At 48.5% G+C, this 19,618-nt stretch overlaps 1 protein-coding gene across 10 annotated transcripts in view; it reads left to right on the top strand.

The window, feature by feature from the left end:
* Positions 1 to 19,618, top strand: part of SEPTIN6 (septin 6) — a 64,074-nt gene that overhangs the window by 31,788 nt on the left and 12,668 nt on the right. For all 10 annotated transcript variants that reach the window (XM_087426604.1, XM_004442271.3, XM_087426599.1 and 7 more), the window contains exons 4-8: positions 2,236 to 2,422; positions 4,949 to 5,110; positions 12,147 to 12,243; positions 15,407 to 15,575; positions 19,471 to 19,603. In XM_087426604.1, coding sequence (XP_087282730.1) covers positions 2,236 to 2,422; positions 4,949 to 5,110; positions 12,147 to 12,243; positions 15,407 to 15,575; positions 19,471 to 19,603 — 748 coding nt within the window. The remainder of the gene's footprint in view (positions 1 to 2,235; positions 2,423 to 4,948; positions 5,111 to 12,146; positions 12,244 to 15,406; positions 15,576 to 19,470; positions 19,604 to 19,618) is intronic.

A 19,618-nucleotide genomic window follows, 5' to 3' on the forward strand; every position in this document is an offset into this window, starting at 1 on the left:
TTTGTGAGGAGGTTACCATGGGGGTACAGGATTTTGTTTACCATAGACTGGAATCCAGTGAACACAACAGAGTCGGGTGGGGGAGATGGCCACTGTGGGAAGATGAGCCATTGGGAGCAGGGGTGGAACCCTTACCATATTCCAGACACCATGCTGGATACTGAGGACACAGAGATGAAATAAGACAGAGATGACTCACCCATTTAGGATTAGTCTACACCAAATCCTGTAGGTTGATTGGCTGGTTTGGTTGTTCTGATGCATGCACCTCTTCAGAGACCCTAAGAGCCAGAGGCAGCAGCAGAAAGATAGGCCCAGGGTATCACTAGAGATTCAGGGGGGAAAAAAGAAGTAAAAATGCACTCTTTTCTTTTCTCCTTTGATTTCTTTGCAGAATAGAAAATAAAGTAAAAAAAGTTGGGGCTGGCCTGGTGGTGTAGTGGTTGAGTTTGTGCCCTCCACTTTGGCATCCCGGGGTTTGCAGGTTTGGATCCCAGGTGCAGACCTACACATCACTCGTCAAGCCATGCTGTGGCAGTGTCTCACATACAAAATAGAGGAAGATGGGCACAGACGTTAGCTCAGTGACAGTCTTCCTCACCAATAAAAAGAGGAAGATTGGCAACAGATGTTAGCTCAGGGCCAATGTTCCTCACCAAAAAAAAAAAAAAAAAGTTATGTAATGGAGGAAAAAATGAAGCAGTGCCTTGATTAGATAATTCAAATGAGCCAGTCATCCAAAAATTAATTAAATAAACCTAAGGGATGCATCGCCCTCCCTCACTCCTAATACTTCAGGAACCTTCTAAGGATCTGTGCAACCAAGAGATTATTTAACACTATTACCCTTCAGAACAATGTTTGGCTCAGAGGGATCAAGGAAGGACTATATTTTTAGATTTTTCTCTGGGGCTCCAGAGATACCCGGCACCTGGATCTCTCCTCTGTATGTAGCTCTCAGAATCTAGGATTCTGCGATTCTTTTTTATAAAGCTAGTCTCCCTTCTCTACTAGGGGGATCCTTCAAAAAGGGTCAGGTTGGGGGCTGCTGCAGGTGGGAGGCATTGGCTGGGCCCCGCTCCTCGTTTGATTGTGTTCCCTTCTGGTGGTGGTATCTGCAAACTCACTGCCCCTGGGCTGGATAATAAACCTCTTCTAGCTTGAAGGGAGGAAGCCCCGGATGGAGAGGCAGCAAACAGACAGGGAGATGAGAACAGAGGCAGGACTGAAGCTAAACTGACCTAGTTAGAGCAGAAAGAAGCTGCAGGGGTGGCAAGAATGGCCCGGAAGAAGTTTCCCAGGACAGGGAGGAGCAGAGGACTGACTCTTGTTTAAGACGCCCTGGCAAGACTTGGGGCTGCAAAGGGGAGCTGTGCCTGGAGACTCAGTGAACTGGGCTGTGTGTGTACATGTTTGGAGGGTGTGGGGGGAGTATTTTTTATCAAATTTTGCCTGAATACTTAGATTTTAAAGTTACAATCTTGGAGGAAATGAGAATGAGAAAAATATCTGGACCTTAGAGGAACCAACTGGGGAGCACCACTGAACCCAGCAAGACTGAGCAGAACCTGGAGTGTTCTGACGAGATTCCCCAGCGGTGGGTCAAGGAGAGATCTTGGCTACTACTGGGTTCCCAGCTCCCATAATAGGCACTGGAGGGAGACACAGGAAGCAAAGACATAGGCCCAGCCTGGAGGATAATCAGCCCATCCACAGGTGTTGCCAGTGGGCTCCACACTGCATTGGGACCCTATGGGGGATAAAGAAGTGCCCTTCATGGTCCCTGCCCTGCAGAAGGATGCAGTCTATTTGAGGGAACATTAATCCTTGTGAAGCAACAGTAAGCAATCCAATAGCATAACTATTTTTTATGCTCCTGGGGCACAGAAGAGATTTCTGGCATAATTGGAGAAGGCTATATGGAGGAGGTGGGCATTCCACTGGGCTCTGAGGTCTGGGAAGGCAGGATTGGGATGAGAAGAGAGAAATGGACATTCCAGAGTGAAGGTGCACTGATGGGCATAAGTTTGGCTCATGTGGGGACCAATGAGCGGAGACCTGAGGACCATGAGGTGGCCAGCCTGATGAGATTGGAGGCCCACTGACGGGAGATGGAGAAATCCAGCTGGATGGGGGAGAGTCAGATTACTGAGGGCATTTTAAACTTCGGAAAGGGACTGTATCAAAACCCCGGTTTTTGAAGCAGTCTGGCCCTTTCCCTACTCTCCCCTTTAGCTACAAGCCCATTGTGGAATTCATTGATGCCCAGTTCGAGGCCTACCTGCAGGAGGAGCTGAAGATCCGCAGGGTCCTGCACACCTACCATGACTCCCGCATCCACGCCTGTTTGTATTTCATCGCCCCCACGGGTCATTCCCTGAAGTCTCTGGACCTAGTGACGATGAAGAAGCTAGACAGTAAGGTACAGAGGCGAGGCGAGGGCGAGTGGGAGGCGGGCAGGCTGCTCTCACTCTTTCTGGTCTCGTGTGCAAAGCGGATGTCAGATTCCAGGAGAGGTTTCGTGGTATCCTCATCCTCTCCTTCATTCACTGTCGCTCCATAAAGATGTTGTTATTGATCTAGCACCTGCGTCGAATGCTTTGTTTTTCCAGCACTGGGCAGGGTTTTGCCCTGAGCTGTCTTTCTGCCCCGATCTCTCTTGGGAATAAGGGTGGATGCCAGCAAGATGGTGCCCAGGTCTAGGCACTCTGGCCCTGGCAAGGGAAAGGTGTCTTTTATTTGTTCCAGTATTGACTGGCCTGTACTAGAGTCAAACACATAAACTTGACTTTGAAAGTTCTTATTCTTATTATCAATAATAATTTTTATAATAGTAGCTAACATTTATTAAACTCTCATTATATGCCACCACTGTGCTAAGCACTTCATGGAGTATCTCATTGAATCCTCACAGCAACCCTGTAAGGCAAACACTGTCATTATCTCCCACTTTACAGATCAGAAAACTGAGGCTCTGAGAGGTTAAGTGACTTGCCCATTGTCATGTGGCTAGCTACTGGCAGAGGCTAGATTCGAGCTCAGATCTGTGGCACCATGTTGTATTGTTTCCATACCTGAGAAAGATGCCTGTGGGAATCAGGCATGTCCTGCTTTAAGAGAAACTGAAAAATGCAAGTCCAGATATAAATTAGACAATGATTCTTCACGTTAAAGGATTATTTGCTGTACCAAAGAATAGGCCACAGAATTCTTTTAAAAGCCCAATTACTAGTACATTTTTTCCCTAACATTACGTATGTGCCTGGCACTGTGATGAATACTTTCTATGCATTATTTTATTTCATCCTTCCAATAATCCAGTGTGGTGGACACTATCATTATTCCCATTTTACACATGAGGAAACTGAGGTACAGTCAAGTAGCTAGCTCAAGGTCAGGCAACTTGTCATGGATCTGGGATTTGGACTGAACTCTCTGTGACTCCAAGGTAGTTTATTTTACAAAAATCTAATTTATATGCAGTTATTTAGCAGCACATCCACTATAAACACTGAATTTCAGCTATAGTCAAAGTAGAAGCAGGTTTTCATTTTTCACAGCCCATGAGTGATGGGCTATTCTGGAAATGTCACCGTGCCCTGCGTGCCCTGTATAAGACAACAGGGAGCCATGCGGCTGGCAGCCTGGTGGGTGGGCTGAGTGGAGCAAGCAGGCTTTGGCATATGTTTTTAGTGTGCCGATGGGGACGTGGTGAAAAGTGACAAGGAGAATGGCCTCTGCCTGCTGTTCCACCTTGGCAAGGGCTTTGACCTCCACCTCCCAAAGACTTCAACAGAGGTGCCTCCAAGGTCCAGGCTTGATCTTTCTTTGACCTAGCACCTGAAGCTGAGACGTCTGCCTTTAGAGGCACTCTTAAGGCAAAGTGTGAAGGAGGCAGAATCTGTCTTCCAAGTCTGGAGCTCCTCTCAGGGCCCGAGCACCATCCCCGCCGCCCCTTGGAGTCTGCTGGCAGGAACGACTGTTCTCCGGGTGAACCTGAGCTTGGGTGTGCTCTGTCTCACTAAGGCCTGTGCCTTTCAAGTTTCTTTACCTTCCGGCAGTAAAAGCTTTGTCCCTTCTTGGAGGAATTTCAAGGATCAGGGTTCAGGTGGGTTGAACTTTGGGGTGGCCTTAGGCCTTTCTCCTGCTGTCTGAAATTGGGCATTCATGCCTGCTTTCTTTACGCAGAAATTAATCATGAGACTCAGGCAGTATAACTCTTTTTGCATAAGTCTCAGATCAAACTGGTAACTGAGAGGGTCTTATGCACCTAACTGGGTTGGTTCATCAGTGTTTGCTGCCAGAAAGGGGGCCAGGTATGCGTCTTCACTGAGCTCTGCCCTGTCTCCCCTCCCTGCCATCGCCCATGTGGGTCCTTGTCACACTGGCTGGGGCTAGCCGCCACTGGGGGGGGTTTGGACTGTGTACTGTTAGCAAGGAATGGCTGCCTCTCCCCTTGTCAAGCACAGATTCCCAACTGTCATCTTTCTGCTTTGAATCACCCGAGCAGTGACCTTGATATTAACATATCACACAGCTCATCAATTTGGATTTGAGCTGGTAGACAGCTCATGGTTAAGACTATGGATTTAGGAATAAGGCTAAACTTGGATCCAATTCTGCTACTGACCTGCTCTGTGGCCTTGGACAAGTTACTTAACCTCTCTATGCCCCAATTTCTCATTGGTAAAATAGTGGTAATAATACCTTCTGGGAGGGTTGTTGTCAGGATTAATTGTGTTAATCCAAGTAAAGCACCTTAGTTCAGTGCCAAGCACATAGTAAGCACTCATTGTTGTTTATTATATTGTTACTTAGTCACAGAGGTGGCCAGTCCTAGACCACTGGGTCGAGCTGCTCCCTCTGGCAGCTGGGGGAAGTCCTAGCTCGTGCTGCTGTCGGTTGCAGATTACCAATAATGATCGCACTTTGCTCTTCCCTCCCCTAGGTGAACATCATCCCCATCATTGCCAAATCCGATGCCATTTCTAAGAGTGAGCTAACAAAGTTTAAAATCAAAATCACCAGCGAGCTTGTCAGCAACGGGGTCCAGATTTACCAATTCCCTACAGATGATGAGTCGGTGGCAGAGATCAATGGAACCATGAATGTGAGTGGGAGCACAGGGGTTCAACTTTCTCACAATTTGCTCTTTATTATAATTATATTACAAAATAGCAGTCAAACATCACCATCCATCTTAGCATAGTCAACTCTTGATTATCTGAGTCTCATCTATTTGTGAGAAAGAATCCAGAACCAAAACAGCCCCTCTCTCTTAGCAGTGGCTGCTCCGAAGCCTCAGAGATGCAGAGATGAGTAGCCAGAGACTGAGGGAAGGAAAGGCTGACTCCAGGAAGAGTCTGGAGGAGGGGATTCAGACCTCTCCTTCCACCCTTCTCTTTGATGTTGCTCTCGTCTAGGCCAGGCAGCCCTGTGGGACTGCTGGAAAGGCAAACAGTCTGTCTCTGACCAAAACAGTCCTGTGACAATTGCAGAGAAAAAGTTGGCTGGCTTTGGAGCCTCAAGGATAATCTGTACTCCGATAATCAAGCCCTCTGCCCCTTGGAGGAGAAATGACATATAGCCTCCAATTTTTCTGGTGACTAGAGAAATGTTATTTTTACGTTTAAGGTTATACTTTGCTTTATTAAGTGTGAATGAATCAAAAAAACCAAAAAACCAACTTGCCGTCTTTCCTCTCCTCCCCCACATCCCCCTACTAGAGAAATGAGTAATGGAGAAGGCAGACAGTCAAACAACTCCTCATGCTTCTTTACAACGTGTTGATGCTGTTGCTGTGAAATCTTCAATGTTGTGATTTCAAGGAGACAGCTAATAGCTTTCAGAAAGCCTCTGCTTTGGGAACAGATTTCTTTTTTTTCTATTGAGAGACATCAGTTTTTCCTAATGACATAATGCCTGGGTATAGCCAAATTCAGGAAAGCCTTGTAATAAAAGCCGTTTTTAGAAACCTTTCCTGTTGCCGCTGCCCCCTAAGTTATCATTATAGCATCAGCTGCCACCTCCTATGAATTGGCCAACAAATTAGCATAGCGGGGCAGCAGGTATCGTCTCGCCTGACTTCCTGCCCATCAGTACACCCGAGATATGTTTGTTATTAGAAGTCCCTCATCATCTTTGACAAATCTGGCCCAAGAGTAAGGCTATGTGGATTGTGGTAGGTGGAGTTATATCCTCTGACTCGTTGTAAGCATGAAAAAAAAGATTAGTGCTTATCCTCTCCAGCAGTCAGGGCGTTTTGATGGAAACCAGGCTTAGTCATGATGAGAAAACCTGAAAGGGTGCCTAGCCTGCAGAAAAATGGGAGCCGAGAGAGGAGCGTTGTCTGGCCTCACTGGCACTGGTGTCTGGAAGCGCCTAGTCACCTCAGAACATTGGGCCCCATAGATACCTTCCCAACTCGATTCCCAAGTCACCAGGCAGCTTTCAGGCCTATGGTTTGCTTTGCTAAGAGTAAATATGGGCTTAGAGTTCTCAGCAATCCCAGGGTGTCACACAAAACTACATCCCACTACCTTGTGGATCAGGAGTGACAATCATCCTGGCCTCCTGCTCGAGCCTAGGACAGGCTCAGCCTCGAGGTTGGAAACTTCCTGTGCTATGAAGCAGCAGTTCTGAACCACGCCATTTTGGCTGTGAAGGGGTTCTGGGTCCTTTCTTACAAGAGTCCAAAGTTTGCCAGTGTTTCACTTTGAAAAACAAAATTTGAGTGGATTCGGGGTTATACCTATAAAACATCACTCGGTACTCATTCCCTGGCATTCCATCATGCGTTTTTGTTTTTTTTTTTTTTTTGGTGAGGAGATCAGCCCTGAGCTAACATCTGCCAATCCTCCTCTTTTTTTTGCTGAGGAAGACTGGCCCTGGGCTAACATCCGTGCCCATCTTCCTCCATTTTATATGGGATGCTGCCACAGCATGGCTTGCCAAGCAGTGCGTCGGTGCGCGCCCGGGATCAGAACCGGCGAACCCTGGGCCGCCGCAGTGGAGCGCGCGCACTTAACCACTTGCGCCACCGGCCTGGCCCCCATCATGCGTTTTTGAGTGGGAAAGAGGGAGGTGGCCTCACAGCTGTTGTGCCTGGAATTGGGCGTGCCAAGGGGAGGGAGGCATGCATGTGAATGCTATGTGATATGTATTGTGATGGGGGAAAAAGTGGGGAGTCGCTGCTATAAAATATACACACAGGATAGCTTTGCCTGCCTGCCACTGGGGCAACTGTGTCGAAAGTCCCCAGGGTCTTTGGACAAGCCGTGGTATACGAAGCTGCATCATCAGAGACCCAGGCTTGGGTGGTAGGAGGAATGGGTGCTGGCCTTTCAATTCTGGATTTGACTCCAGCCCCACAGCCTCAGCCACCCCAGCCGATTATCATGGGAACTGGATTGGAAGAAGTGGAAGAAGCCTCTTGCCTAAATGGAGAACACTGTACAGCCCTCCTGCTGCTCCCCACTAGGGATTTTCATGGTAGAAGATGATAGTATGAGGTTTCAGCCTCCCCCTTGGCTTATGGGTGGCTCTGAGAAACCTTATTTCAGATTGAGGGGGCAAGAGAAGGGAGGGAGAGGTCTTGTTGCATGCTCCCTCCAACCCATGCTCTGATAGCTCTCAGGGTTGTAGACTTTAATACTAAAAATTGCTCTGTTGTTCAAATTGAATGTTGGTCTTTGAATGGCTCAAACCATGGTCAGGGACTAGGGAATAGACCCAGTTACTTGACTCGGCTCACTTGGTTGGCCATCTTCGATGTCTTAAGTTTGGCTCCCACAAAGGCACTTGGGCCCAGTGACAGCACATGGTGACCAGTAGGGTCATAGGGAGACCCACAGGCACAGGCCCATCCCTTCTCCTGAGGCAGCAGTGCCATTTCCATTGTTTGCACATGCTTTTGTGGGAATCACCAAGGGTGGACTTGAGAGAGGATCAGGCAATTCTCTTTCCCAGTCTCCAGTAGGAGCCTGAAATGTGAGGAAGCCACGCCCAATCGAGATACTGTCAGACGAGGAATAAAGGGTCCTGACAGCCTCTATGTCACTGGGCTGAGGGGAACAGTTATCTAACCTCCCTAGTACAATGGATGTAGTGGAACCAGAACAGAATCATTCATGACAATTGGATTATCAAACACTTTAAAATGTACCAAGAGGAATTTAAGGTACACACTAGACTGTCAAGGTAGTGAATCTGGGAACAGACTCCCAAGAGGAAGCTTGAGACGATCTCTTGGAGTTTTCTGAGACTGCGACACCTGGCATCCATGAGCACCTCATCAGAGCTCTCCTGGGTGGGAAGTTCCACAGAATCCCCTTGGGAACCTGTCCATGTGTCAGCAGCAGCAGCACTGTCTTGCATTCATCACAGTCTCCTCCCTGGGCCACATATACAAAGTGTTACCCCTGGGAGTGTGGTTGGTTGGAGGGTTTACCTTCTCCCTGCTCTGCTCAACTCCATTCTGGTTGTCATAGCCATCAGTCTCTCAAGAGCAGCAGGAAGAGGGCCAGAGCCTGGCCCCATGATTTCCTGCCCTTCATGGTTGGCTTACTTCCAGCAGACGCCATTTACCCAGGAGGCAGAGCGCAGGCTGCCCTGGGGGGCTGGCAGCTACAGCGCTGCGTCCTCACTGCTCCCTGGGAAGATTTGGGCATGGAGTTAGAGACCTGGGCGACTCGTTCAACCTTTCTGTATGTCAATTTCCCCAAATCACGAATGGGGTTTATAATAACCGCCCTGTAAGGCTGTTGTGAGAATCAAATGAAACCCACCTGGGAGCACTGGGAAATGTTAGCCTTGCATATACTTATCAGAACAGACTTTGATGCCGGTTGCAAAGGAGTGTGCCGTGGGAGATCGCGGGAGCCCTCTGAAGCTGGCTTGGTGGGGCCTGTGTGTTTTAGAGCAGGGAGGGATAAAATGACAGCAGTTTAAGGAAGAGGGGAAGCAAGTGACCCTGTCATTCTAACTAACACTGTCTTTTGGAGATAAAAATAACAGACCCACGGGAATACTGATATTTTTTATGCCTTTATTCTCTTCTTGGGTTTTTTCCTCCTTTCCTCTTGAGTCCAGAGAAGTACTTCCCACTTCACACACCCTCCTCCTCCATCACTTTCAGCTGAGAGCCCAAGATGCGCGAGAAGGATATCACACGCTTTCTCTTTCTCACCTCCTCCCTCGGTCTAGCCCTCTGCCGTCGCTGCCCCTTGGCTCTTTCGTGTCATGGGGCCAAACTTTGGGATCTCTGTAGGAGGGGCAGCATCTTCCCAGAAAGTGTTTGGGGGTGGATTTGAGGCTCCCAACATGTCTTGAGTTCCTGAGTGGGAATGAATTGTGCCCAGATGACCTCCCTACAAAGCTGGCTGGCAGAGGTCAGAGATGCTCCAGCCCTTAGGCAGGATTCTCAGGACTTCAGTGCCCCACTAATGTCCCATGTGGCATATGCCCAATGACCCTCTTGATCGTTCTCCCAATAGGACCGATAAAACATTTCCCACCTCCACCCCTCGCCCCCTTCCATATCCATAATCTGCTCTTTCTCTCTTTCCTATGTCGCTATTTCAGGGATAGTCAGCGGAGTGGGAAGGAGTGGAGGGAATACGTGAGATGATACTCGGAGAGCAGCTGAGAGAGGGGGAAGAGAGAGCCACTTCAGCTGGATGGCCAAGCGCCTCGGGGGCTTAGTGGACCTCCTGGAGCTGAGCTCCTGATTAAGTCTTGTGTCTTTCCACTCTGAAGAACATTCTTGGGGTGCAGAGCTGGAAGGGAATGGAGAGGAAGGACTGGCTATGAGATCAGTGTGCAGATTAAACAAACAAAAAGCATTTGCAGTGGGTCTCCCAGACTTGAACTGCCTCCTATAATCTGGCCTTGCACAACCAGTTCACTCCAGGGTGTAGAGTGCTCACCTCATCTGCTGCTCAAACCTCCTAAATGGGAGTGGCAGGCCAGCAGGGGTGGGCTTTGAAGTCAGAGAGACCTGGATTCTACCCCTAGCTATGCCCCCTTACTACTGTGTGCCTGCTGGCAAGTCACTTGGTCCTTCTGGACCTCAGTGTCCTCTTCTATAAAATGGGGATGATGAGAATATCTACCTCATAGCATTGCTGTAAAGATTCAATGAGATGATGCAATGTCAAGCACCTGGTACATAGTACATAGAGCTGAACAAGCTGCTGCTGCTAATACCAGTTCTCCAGTTTCCAATACTGTTAGTACGATTGCTGCTACCTACTCTGTGAAGCCTGCTTTGACTTCCCACGAAGGTAGCTACTCCCTCCTCTGTGTTCCTCCAGCTCTCGAGTCTGTTCATAGCCTCGACCTTACTGTATTATTATTGTGGGCACGTCTTTCCTCTACCAGACTATGCACTCTCCACGAGCAGGCTCTGAGCTTCTTCAGCGTTGTATTCTTCTTTTTTTTTTTTGTGAGGAAGATCAGCCCTGAGCTAACATCCATGCTAATCCTCCTCTTTTTGCTGAGGAAGACCGGCTCTGAGCTAACATCTATTGCCAATCCTCCTCCTTTTTTCTCCCCAAAGCCCCAGTAGGTAGTTGTATGTCATAGCTGCACATCCTTCTAGCTGCTGTATGTGGGACGCGGCCTCAGCATGGCCGGAGAAGCGGTGCGTTGGTGCGCACCCAGGATCCGAACCCGGGCTGCAAGTAGCAGAGCGCGTGCGCTTAACCGCTAAGCCATGGGGCCGGCCCCATGTTGTATTCTTCTTAATGCCTAGCACAGAGTGGGAGCTCGGTAAATACCTACAGAATGGATGAATGAACAAATGGGTCAAAACATCTGCAATCAAGGCCTGTTTCTCCAAGCAGGCCAGTGGACTTTTTACTTGTCTGTGTAAAGCCCCCCCCCAGGATCACCTGGTTTGTCAACAATATTTCTTCAGTGGTTCCATTTGGTCAGTGGTCATCCAGCACTTATCACCTGGCCAGCTCCCTGCAGAACGGGGCACTGTGAGTGTTTCCCACGCCCCGCATTACCAACCAGGGGCAGCTGCTGCTTCTCTGACCCACAAAGCCTCCCTTGGCAGGCCTTGCTCCTCATCTTCCCTGCAAGCACCAGGCTCACACCTCCGTTTGCACTTTGCCTTTCTTTCCTCTACTATTCCCATGGCCCTGCCACTGCCATTCAAGGAGTGTTTATTAAGCACCTACTATATGCGGGACACTGGACCATGCGTTTGAGCCCTTGGCCATATCCTGCCTTTTATGGTTTCAGGTATGTAATTCAGCCTTTCTCCACAAGAGTAAGCTCCTAGAGGGTGAGGGAGTGTGTCTTCTGCTTCTTTTGTCTCCTTTACAGCACCTAAAATAGAACCCAGCACAGTAATGGGCATGTGGGTCAGTACTTGTGGACTTGACTTCTGGGCTCGAGAGTTCAGTGTGAGCTCTCTCTCCAGGGAAGGATGAGAACAAGGAGCGTACAGCTCAGTCAGCAGTGTGGTTTCAGCATGTACCCATCCTTGGGGCTCTCATACTCTGGGGCGGGGGAGGGCCAGTCATCCCAGCCTGCTCGGTTCTCCTTTACCCTCTCTATCCACACGTAGCACCCCCCATCCCACTCACCCACCTTCCAAAGGCTCCTCCCTCATCAACTGTGACTACTGAATAGCTGGCTAACCTGTGGATCTGCTTCTTATTCTGCTGAGTTTCTGCTTAGTCTGTTCCCTATGCATTCAGCCATGGCATTGTTACCTTCTATTGTGAATTTCTGAACAGCAGAAGCATGGACCAGGCGTCCTATCCCCACACAGCTCGGGAGCATAAGAAATGCCTCTTTCTTTTTTCCTCCTCAAAGCCCTAGTGCATGGTTGTATATCCTAGTTGTAAGTCATTCTAGTTCTTCTAAGTGAGCCACTGCCACAGCATGACAACTGACAGATGGGTGGTGTCATTCCACGACCAGGAACCGAACCCGGGCCGCTGAAGTGGTAAGCACCGATCTTTAACCACTAGGCCATCAGGGCTGGCTCAAGAAATGCCTCTTGGTGATGACGATAGTGAGGGACACTGTGGCGTGAGGGACCGAGGCCCCAGAGCTGAGCAGCAGTTGTATCATGGGACGCTCAGTGCCTTTCCCTGGAGTTCTGAGCTTTTGTTTGCCTTTGGTTTCAGGCCCACCTGCCGTTTGCTGTCATTGGCAGCACAGAAGAACTGAAGATAGGCAACAAGATGATGAAGGCACGACAGTATCCTTGGGGCACGGTGCAGGGTGAGTGAATCTCCAGGAGACAGGGAGAAGGGAGCCCCTTCTGCTCGTCTCTTTGCTTGGCTCCAGCCACTGTGTGACCAGTCCCTAACTTGTGCCCAGTCTACTCATTTGGCTTGGGCCTTGAACAGCCATAGGCATCGCCAGCAGGCAGACTCTGGCTCCATCCTGGGTTCTCTGCCATGAGCAGGCTCTTTGTCTCTAATGGAGAAAGCATTCCCAAAACAAAGCAAATGCACCCAGAGCAAGGTAGGAAGGAGTGTGCAAGAAAGCACGTGTACTTGCCCAAGTGCACCAGGAGACATACAAGAATGTTCACAGCAGTGTCGTTCATGGTAGCAAATAAGTGGAAACAACCCAGATATCCATTAAAAACAGATTGGATGAATTGCATAATGTCCATATAGTAGAATATTATGCAGTAGTGAAAATGAGTAGACTATAGTTACACCTCCATGAATGCATCTCAGAAACATAATGTTGGGCTAAATAAGTCATAGAAGAATGTATGCTGTATGATTCCATTTATACGAATCCCAAAAGTAGACAAAATTAAACAAGATATATATTTTTAAAAATTCATACCTAAGTGGTAAAACTATAAAGAAAAACAAAGGAGTGATAAACCCAAAAGTCAGGATAGTAGTGAAGTCTCATTGCAGGGAAGGAGGGGAATGAGATCAGGAAGGGACACAAAGGGACTTCTAAGGTATGGTAGTGTTTCACCTGGGTTGTGGATACATTGGTATTCTTTTTTTTTTTTAGTTCTTCAACTTGCGCGTATACATTTCATGCACTCTTTTGTATGTATGATTATTTTGCAATTTAAAAGCGTATTTAAAGATGTATATACACTCAGGAAAGTTCCTTTTGTGGTCTGCCTGACGGTGTTAAGTTACCCTCCATCTTGTCAGTTCAGTGGCTAAAACAAGGTGTAGGATGCTGCCATGGTTGGAAGAGGTGTCTGGTCCTCCGAGTCTCCAGCTATAAGCTAGGTCTCAGATTGCAGGGGTGCCGTGTGTGAGAGGGTGGCTGGTTCCCTGTAAACTCATTCCTGCCCCTGAGCAAACAACTGAAAGTGGGGGTGAAGTTGTCTACATCGCATCCAAAGGCCAGCATGTTTTAGAGCAGACCAGAGACCTTCCAGCAAGAGCTGGATTTTCCATAGGTAGGACAAGACTGTTATTAGAGCTGTGCTAGGTTTTGGTCTTCTCTGCCATTTGGGGCAGGGGATGCTCCACCAGGAACATTTGCAAGTAGTTTCTGGACCAACAGTCCCACCCGGGGAATGAATTTGTGGTCTGAGAGACAGCAACCTGAGGTGAAATGAGAAGCCAGAAGATATAGTTCCAATGACTTCCTCCAATATAGATCGCCCTGCACCTAACCAACAGAGGTGTTTTTGAACATTTTTCTTGTAAGTCGGGTTCACTGTTCTTTTAGGGTGAGGAAGAAGCTGCGTATTTTCTGGGCAGCCTGCAGGGGACTTGGAGTCACTCCTTCTGACTGACCACCAGGGATCACTGTCTGCAGATGGAGGAGGAGATGGTCCTGAGAAGCTGCCTGACTGATTTGATTTTTTTTTTTTTTTGCTGAGGAAAATTTGCCCTGAACTAACATCTGTGCCAATCTTCCTCTATTTTTTGGTATGTGAGCCGCCAGCACAGCATGGCTGCTAACACAGCAGTGTAGGTCCACGCCCGGGAGCCAAACCCAGGCCACTGAAGTGGAGCATGCTGAACTTAACCCACTAGGCCACTGGGGCTGCCCCTGACTGATTTGATTTTTAAAATCAGCTTATGTTCTATGACAGCAAGGAGCTTTATCCCAAAGGCAATGAGTCTTAAGCAGAGGGGTCATGTGAGCTGATTTGGGCTTCGGAAAGATTAGTCTGATGATCACAAGGCAGCCTGCTGCAACTGTGCCCCAGCTTGTCATTACAGGCCCCCTCCTTGCCCCAACTCCCATCTCCCAGACCCTGCAAGACAGAATCTGGGGTGACTGTGCCTATTCATCATCTCATACACCACTGTCCCCACATGGTCAGGCCAGACACACTCATTCCGACACAGTGGCGCCATGCCTGGAGACATGCGCCAGGGCACTGCTCACAGCCTTATGTTCCAACCAGAAGTCCACTTGGCTATGGTTTGGTCCACATCTCTGTCCTTCTTGGCCAGTGCCCCAAATGCAGACCTTTGCTGCACTCTTTTGAGGAGGGGGCTTGTTCACTCAGGCCAGAAAGTGGGGTCTACTTTGTCCTGGTCACCATTGCTGCTGTCAGGCCATTATCCACCTTCTAAAAAACACCTCCTTGGAAGCTTCTACCATCCAGATGGCCACACCTGTGGTCCATACCCCTCCTTGGACCACTGGATCTATTGATGTCCTGGTTCTTCCCCCTTATTCTTCGGAGACTTTGGCACCTGGCCATAGCCTTTGCCTCTCCTCTCTTTAGATTGCCTGGATTTGAATCCTAACTCTGCAACTTACTAACTACGTAACCTTGCCTCCCCTCATTGAGACCTTGCAAGGACTATTCCCTTATCTGTCTGATAAATTCCTATTCTTCCTTCAAGAGTCACCTAGGGGTTGCCTCTTTGGTGAAGCCTTCACTCTCCCAGGAGTTCTCAGGCCCCCTCTTCTGGGCTTTCATTGCACCTTGTCTATCTACCTCCATTTTGGTATTTTTTGCATTGTATTATATTTGTCTATTTGCATCTCTTCTTCCACTATACTGTAATCTCCTAAGGGCAAGACTCCATGACTTCGTTTCTAAATTCCCAATGCCTCATACAATACTGGGAACAGAGATTCTGCAAATATTTATTGGACAGGTGGCTGAATGTGATTTGCCGTTGTCCTAAATGTGGTGCAGAGCAAACATTCCCGTGAGTGTTTGATTGGTGAATTGAGGTTGAGGTGCTACTGAATGTCTTTCTAGATATTTTTTATGGTATTGCAGTTTTCCATTACTGTCATTCTTGTAACTTTTCATTTGCCTTTTCAGTAGAAAAGTGAATTAGGAGGCAAATTCGCAGGCTCTGTATACACAGATTGAAAGGCGATGTGGCTGTTAGACATTTCGTCTCTAATTTCATCCATTTCTACTTCTTCTGGCCTTCCTTTCAATATCCTTTCAATACCCCCAACCCCTGCTGTGCAGTTGAAAACGAGGCCCACTGTGACTTTGTGAAGCTGCGGGAGATGCTGATTCGGGTCAACATGGAGGATCTCCGGGAGCAGACCCACAGCCGGCACTATGAGCTGTACCGTCGCTGTAAGCTGGAGGAGATGGGCTTCAAGGACACCGACCCCGACAGCAAACCCTTCAGGTACCTCTCCCGCCAGCCCAGCCCAGCTCAGCTCAGTGCCCCCAAGGAGTGTGCAAGCCTTGCCCTGGAGAATTCACAGGGGAAGCGAGACATAGGTGCTGAGACCCAGAGCGGCAGGTCTAAGACACTTGCCAGTTCCGCCTGCCTGTCCCCTCTCTGCCTCTGCACACCTGCCAGTGGAGCTGTGGCAGGGCAGGCTTGGTAAGCACTGGGCCAGGGAGGAGGCCCAGAGGCCCAGTAAGGCCGATGGTCTCACGGCCACAAGCACACACATGGCAGCTGCCGTCAGCGGTGGCCCCTGAGCTGGGGCTGTGTTCCTCCCTGTGGCAGTTTGTGCCTGTCCTCTGCCCTCCTGGCTTCATCAGGCTCCTGCTGCTCTGGCAGGTTTCCAATCTGTTCTTTACCCTCCTCATTATCAAAACCAGGCAGGACCAGGTAGCAGTCATTGTACAGAGATTGATGAACTTGAGCCTCCTCGTCCACCGGCCTTAGTGCTTGCATTCAAGTGCATGGTTTGTTTTGACTACGATGTTAATAATCATTGACATACTTCTCAAATCAGAATCTAAGATGCTTTCAGAGAAGAAGAAGGTTTTTTTTTTTTAATTGATGTTTTAATAGTTTATAACATTGTGAAATTTTGGGTTGTACATTTTTGTTTGTCCATCACCATATACATGTTTCCCTTCACCCCTTGTGCCCAGCCCCTGCCCCCACTGCTCCTGGTAACCACAATACAGTTTTCTCTGTCCATGTGTTGGGTTATATTCCACATATGAGTGAGATCATACAGTGTTTGTCTTTCTCTTTCTGGCTTATTTCACTTAACATAGTACACTCCAGGCCCATGAATGTTGTTGCAAATGGGACGATTTTGTCTTTTTTATGGCTGAGTAGTATTCCATTGTATGTATATACCACATCTTCTTTATCCAATCATCAGTCGAGGGACACTTAGGTTGCTTCCACTTCTTGGCTATAGTGAATAATGCTGCAATGAACATAGGGGTGCATAAGCCTCTTTGGATTGTTGATTTCAGGTTCGTTGGATAGATTCCCAGTAGTGGGATAGCTGGATCATAGGGTATTTCTATTTTTAATTCTTTGAGGAATCTCCATACTGTTTTCCATAGAGGTTGCACCAGTTTGCATTCCCACTAGCTGTGTATGAGGGTTCCTGTTTCTCCACATCCTCTCCAAAATTTGTTGTTTCTTGTCTTGGTGATTATAGCCATTCTAACAGGCGTGAGGTGATATCTTAGTGTAGTTTTGATTTGCATTTCCCTGATGATTAGTGATGTTGAACATCTTTTCATGTGCCTATTGGCCATCTGTATATCTTCTTTGGAGAAGTGTCTGTTCATTTCTTCTGCCCATTTTTTGATCGGGTTGTTTGTTTTTTTGTTGTTCAGTTGTGTGAGTTCTTTATATATTATGGAGATTAACCCCTTGTCAGATATATGTTTTGCAAATATTTTCTCCCAGCTGGTGGGTTGTCTGTTCATCTTGATTCTGGTTTCGTTTGTCTTCTTGAAGCTCTTTAATCTGATAAAGTCCCACTTGCTTATTTTTTAGAAGAAGAAGGTTTTTGAAAGCAGTTTACTATACTGATAGGAGCGATATGCCAAGTATAAGTGTCTGATCTGTATGCATGATGTGTGACATAAGCCCACATTTTAAATCACCCTGTGGCGCCCTTTATTGCGGCTCCGTCTCCTTTCAGGAAATGTCAGGGCTCAATAAGCAAGTGAGGGGGATGCTTGTGGGCTAAGAAGGCTTTCAAATGGCCTCTGAGATCCCACAGCAACTGTTCATAGCAGAAAGCCAGCCTGTGGGCAGAGTTGACCAGTCCTTTGTGGATGCCAGGTTCCAGAGGGGCAGGCTCACTCCCCTTCACAGGCAGGCAGGGACAGGGGCCACTGGAGCTCCTGAGGCTGGAGGAGGGCGTGCTTGTCTTTCTGGTGGGCACTCCTTTAGCTTTCTCCTTCCCCTCCGACAGCTTTAATCTGCATCTGTGGAGGAAGAGGTCTGCCTCTACCTGTTCATCTAGTCCCCTCCCCTCCTCCTGCTCCATCCTGAAAACCTTGGTCCCGCGTCTTCACCCTCTGCACTCCTTCTCTGCTGGCTCCTTTACATGTTGCATGCAAACATTCTCATCCTCAAGAAACTCTCCCTTAACTGCTCCTCCTCGCCAGCCTCTGCCCTGTCCAGAAGTTTCGCTCTGATGGGAAGGAAAAAGAGTTGTTCTATATTTGCTGGCTTCTGCCACCACCACTCCAATGAAATGCCTCTCTCCAAGGTCAGCACTCACATACTCCTGGCCAATTGCCGTGTGGCCTCGGAGTCCTGTCCTTGTTGATCTCAATGTTTGATACTCCTCCCCGCTGCCTCCTTCCTGAAGTCTCTCTGCCTTTGGCTTTTCTGGCACTGGTCTGGCTGGTTTTAGTCCTCTCTCTCTTGCTACTCCTTCTCAGCCTCATTGGCAGGCTCATTTCCTTCAGCATACTCCTTTCAGTGTTGGTATGCCCCAGAGCTCCTTCCTAGGCCTCTGCTCCTTTTGCTCTCTATTCTCTTTGCGGCTGGTTCTTTCTACTCTCACAGCCCTAATACCACCTAGACATAGATGACTCCCAAGCTAAAATCTTACCTTTGACCTCCAAACCCATTGATCCAACTGCATACTGGATACTTGCACTCAGACCTCCCTAGAGGACGTACCTGAAACTCAAGCTGTCTAAGATTTAAGTCATCTTCTTCTCTCTTAAACACACTCTTTCTCCAGCGTTCCCTGTCACGGTTCATGGTACCACCATCTACCTGCTTACCCACGGCAAAAACTTGGCATCCTCTTCGATTCCTCCCACGTCCTGGGAGTTCTGCCTCCTTTTCTGTTCTCCCATTCCCCCCGGCCCCTCATGCCCTTAACATTAAGATTAAGACCGTGTCATTTCTTACTTGGCTTGTCTGTCCTTCATGCAAAAGCTAGAGTGGTCTTTCTCATTTTCAAACTGGATCAAGTCAGTCCTTCTGCTTAAAACCCTGCAGTGGATAAACGTCCAATCTAATTTGGCCTCCAACACCTACTGTCTCCTCCCAGACTCAGGCCCCTCATCTCCCACTGCTCCACAGCTTACACGACACTCTCCAGCCACGTCGGACTGTGCCTGCCTCCCCCAGCATGCTGTTCTTTCTCCACACATGCCTTTCCACCTGCTGCCCTCTTTGGAGCACAATTCCTCCTCCTCTTCACCAGGCTAACTCCTATTTCTTTAAAATTAAGTCCAGGCTGGGGGGAGGGAGACTTAGCCCAGGCATGTCCCAGTAGACTGTGACTTCCTTGATGGCCGGCACAGTGGCTGTTGGCTCTAGATGTTGAGTGACAAGCACAGCATCACTTAGTCCTGTGTCTAGCCCACGGTGGAGTCTAATCAAGTGTTTGTTGACATAGTTCATTGATGTGGTCAGTTTCAGAGCCAGGACCTGGCAGCATAGCGCAGTGGGAGGACCCAGATTAAGAGACAAGGGACCCAGCTTCTGGTCCCAGCTCTGCTGTAACTAGCCGGGTGGTCTTGAGCAAGTCACCTCACCTCTCTGGGCCTGTTTCTTCATCTGTAAAAAGAGGGTATAGAGGCAGATATTCTAAGCCACTCCCAGTTCCAAATATTTCTCCAGTTCACCAGGGCTGCCCCATCCCCTTCAAGCAGCCCTCACAGGGGTCACATGCCCTGCTGTCACATGCCAAGCCAGTTGCCCACAGCTTTGTGGTTCTGTTTTTGCATCTCTCCCAGAATTGGGGAAGTGGGGATGGGGGAACCCAGGGAGGATCACTGGGGCCAGTTTTCATCAAATAGGAGCCATTCTGGAGGCAGGGGAAGTAACCCGACCATGTTCGCAGTTTACAGGAAACATATGAGGCCAAAAGGAATGAGTTCCTAGGAGAGCTCCAGAAAAAAGAAGAGGAGATGAGACAGATGTTTGTCCAGAGAGTCAAAGAGAAAGAAGCTGAACTCAAAGAGGCAGAGAAAGAGGTAAATGTGAGCCTG

Source organism: Ceratotherium simum, chromosome X (genome assembly GCF_057802395.1).
Source record: "Ceratotherium simum simum isolate JZ-2026a chromosome X, ASM5780239v1, whole genome shotgun sequence".
In the NCBI taxonomy this organism is placed as follows: domain Eukaryota; kingdom Metazoa; phylum Chordata; class Mammalia; order Perissodactyla; family Rhinocerotidae; genus Ceratotherium; species Ceratotherium simum.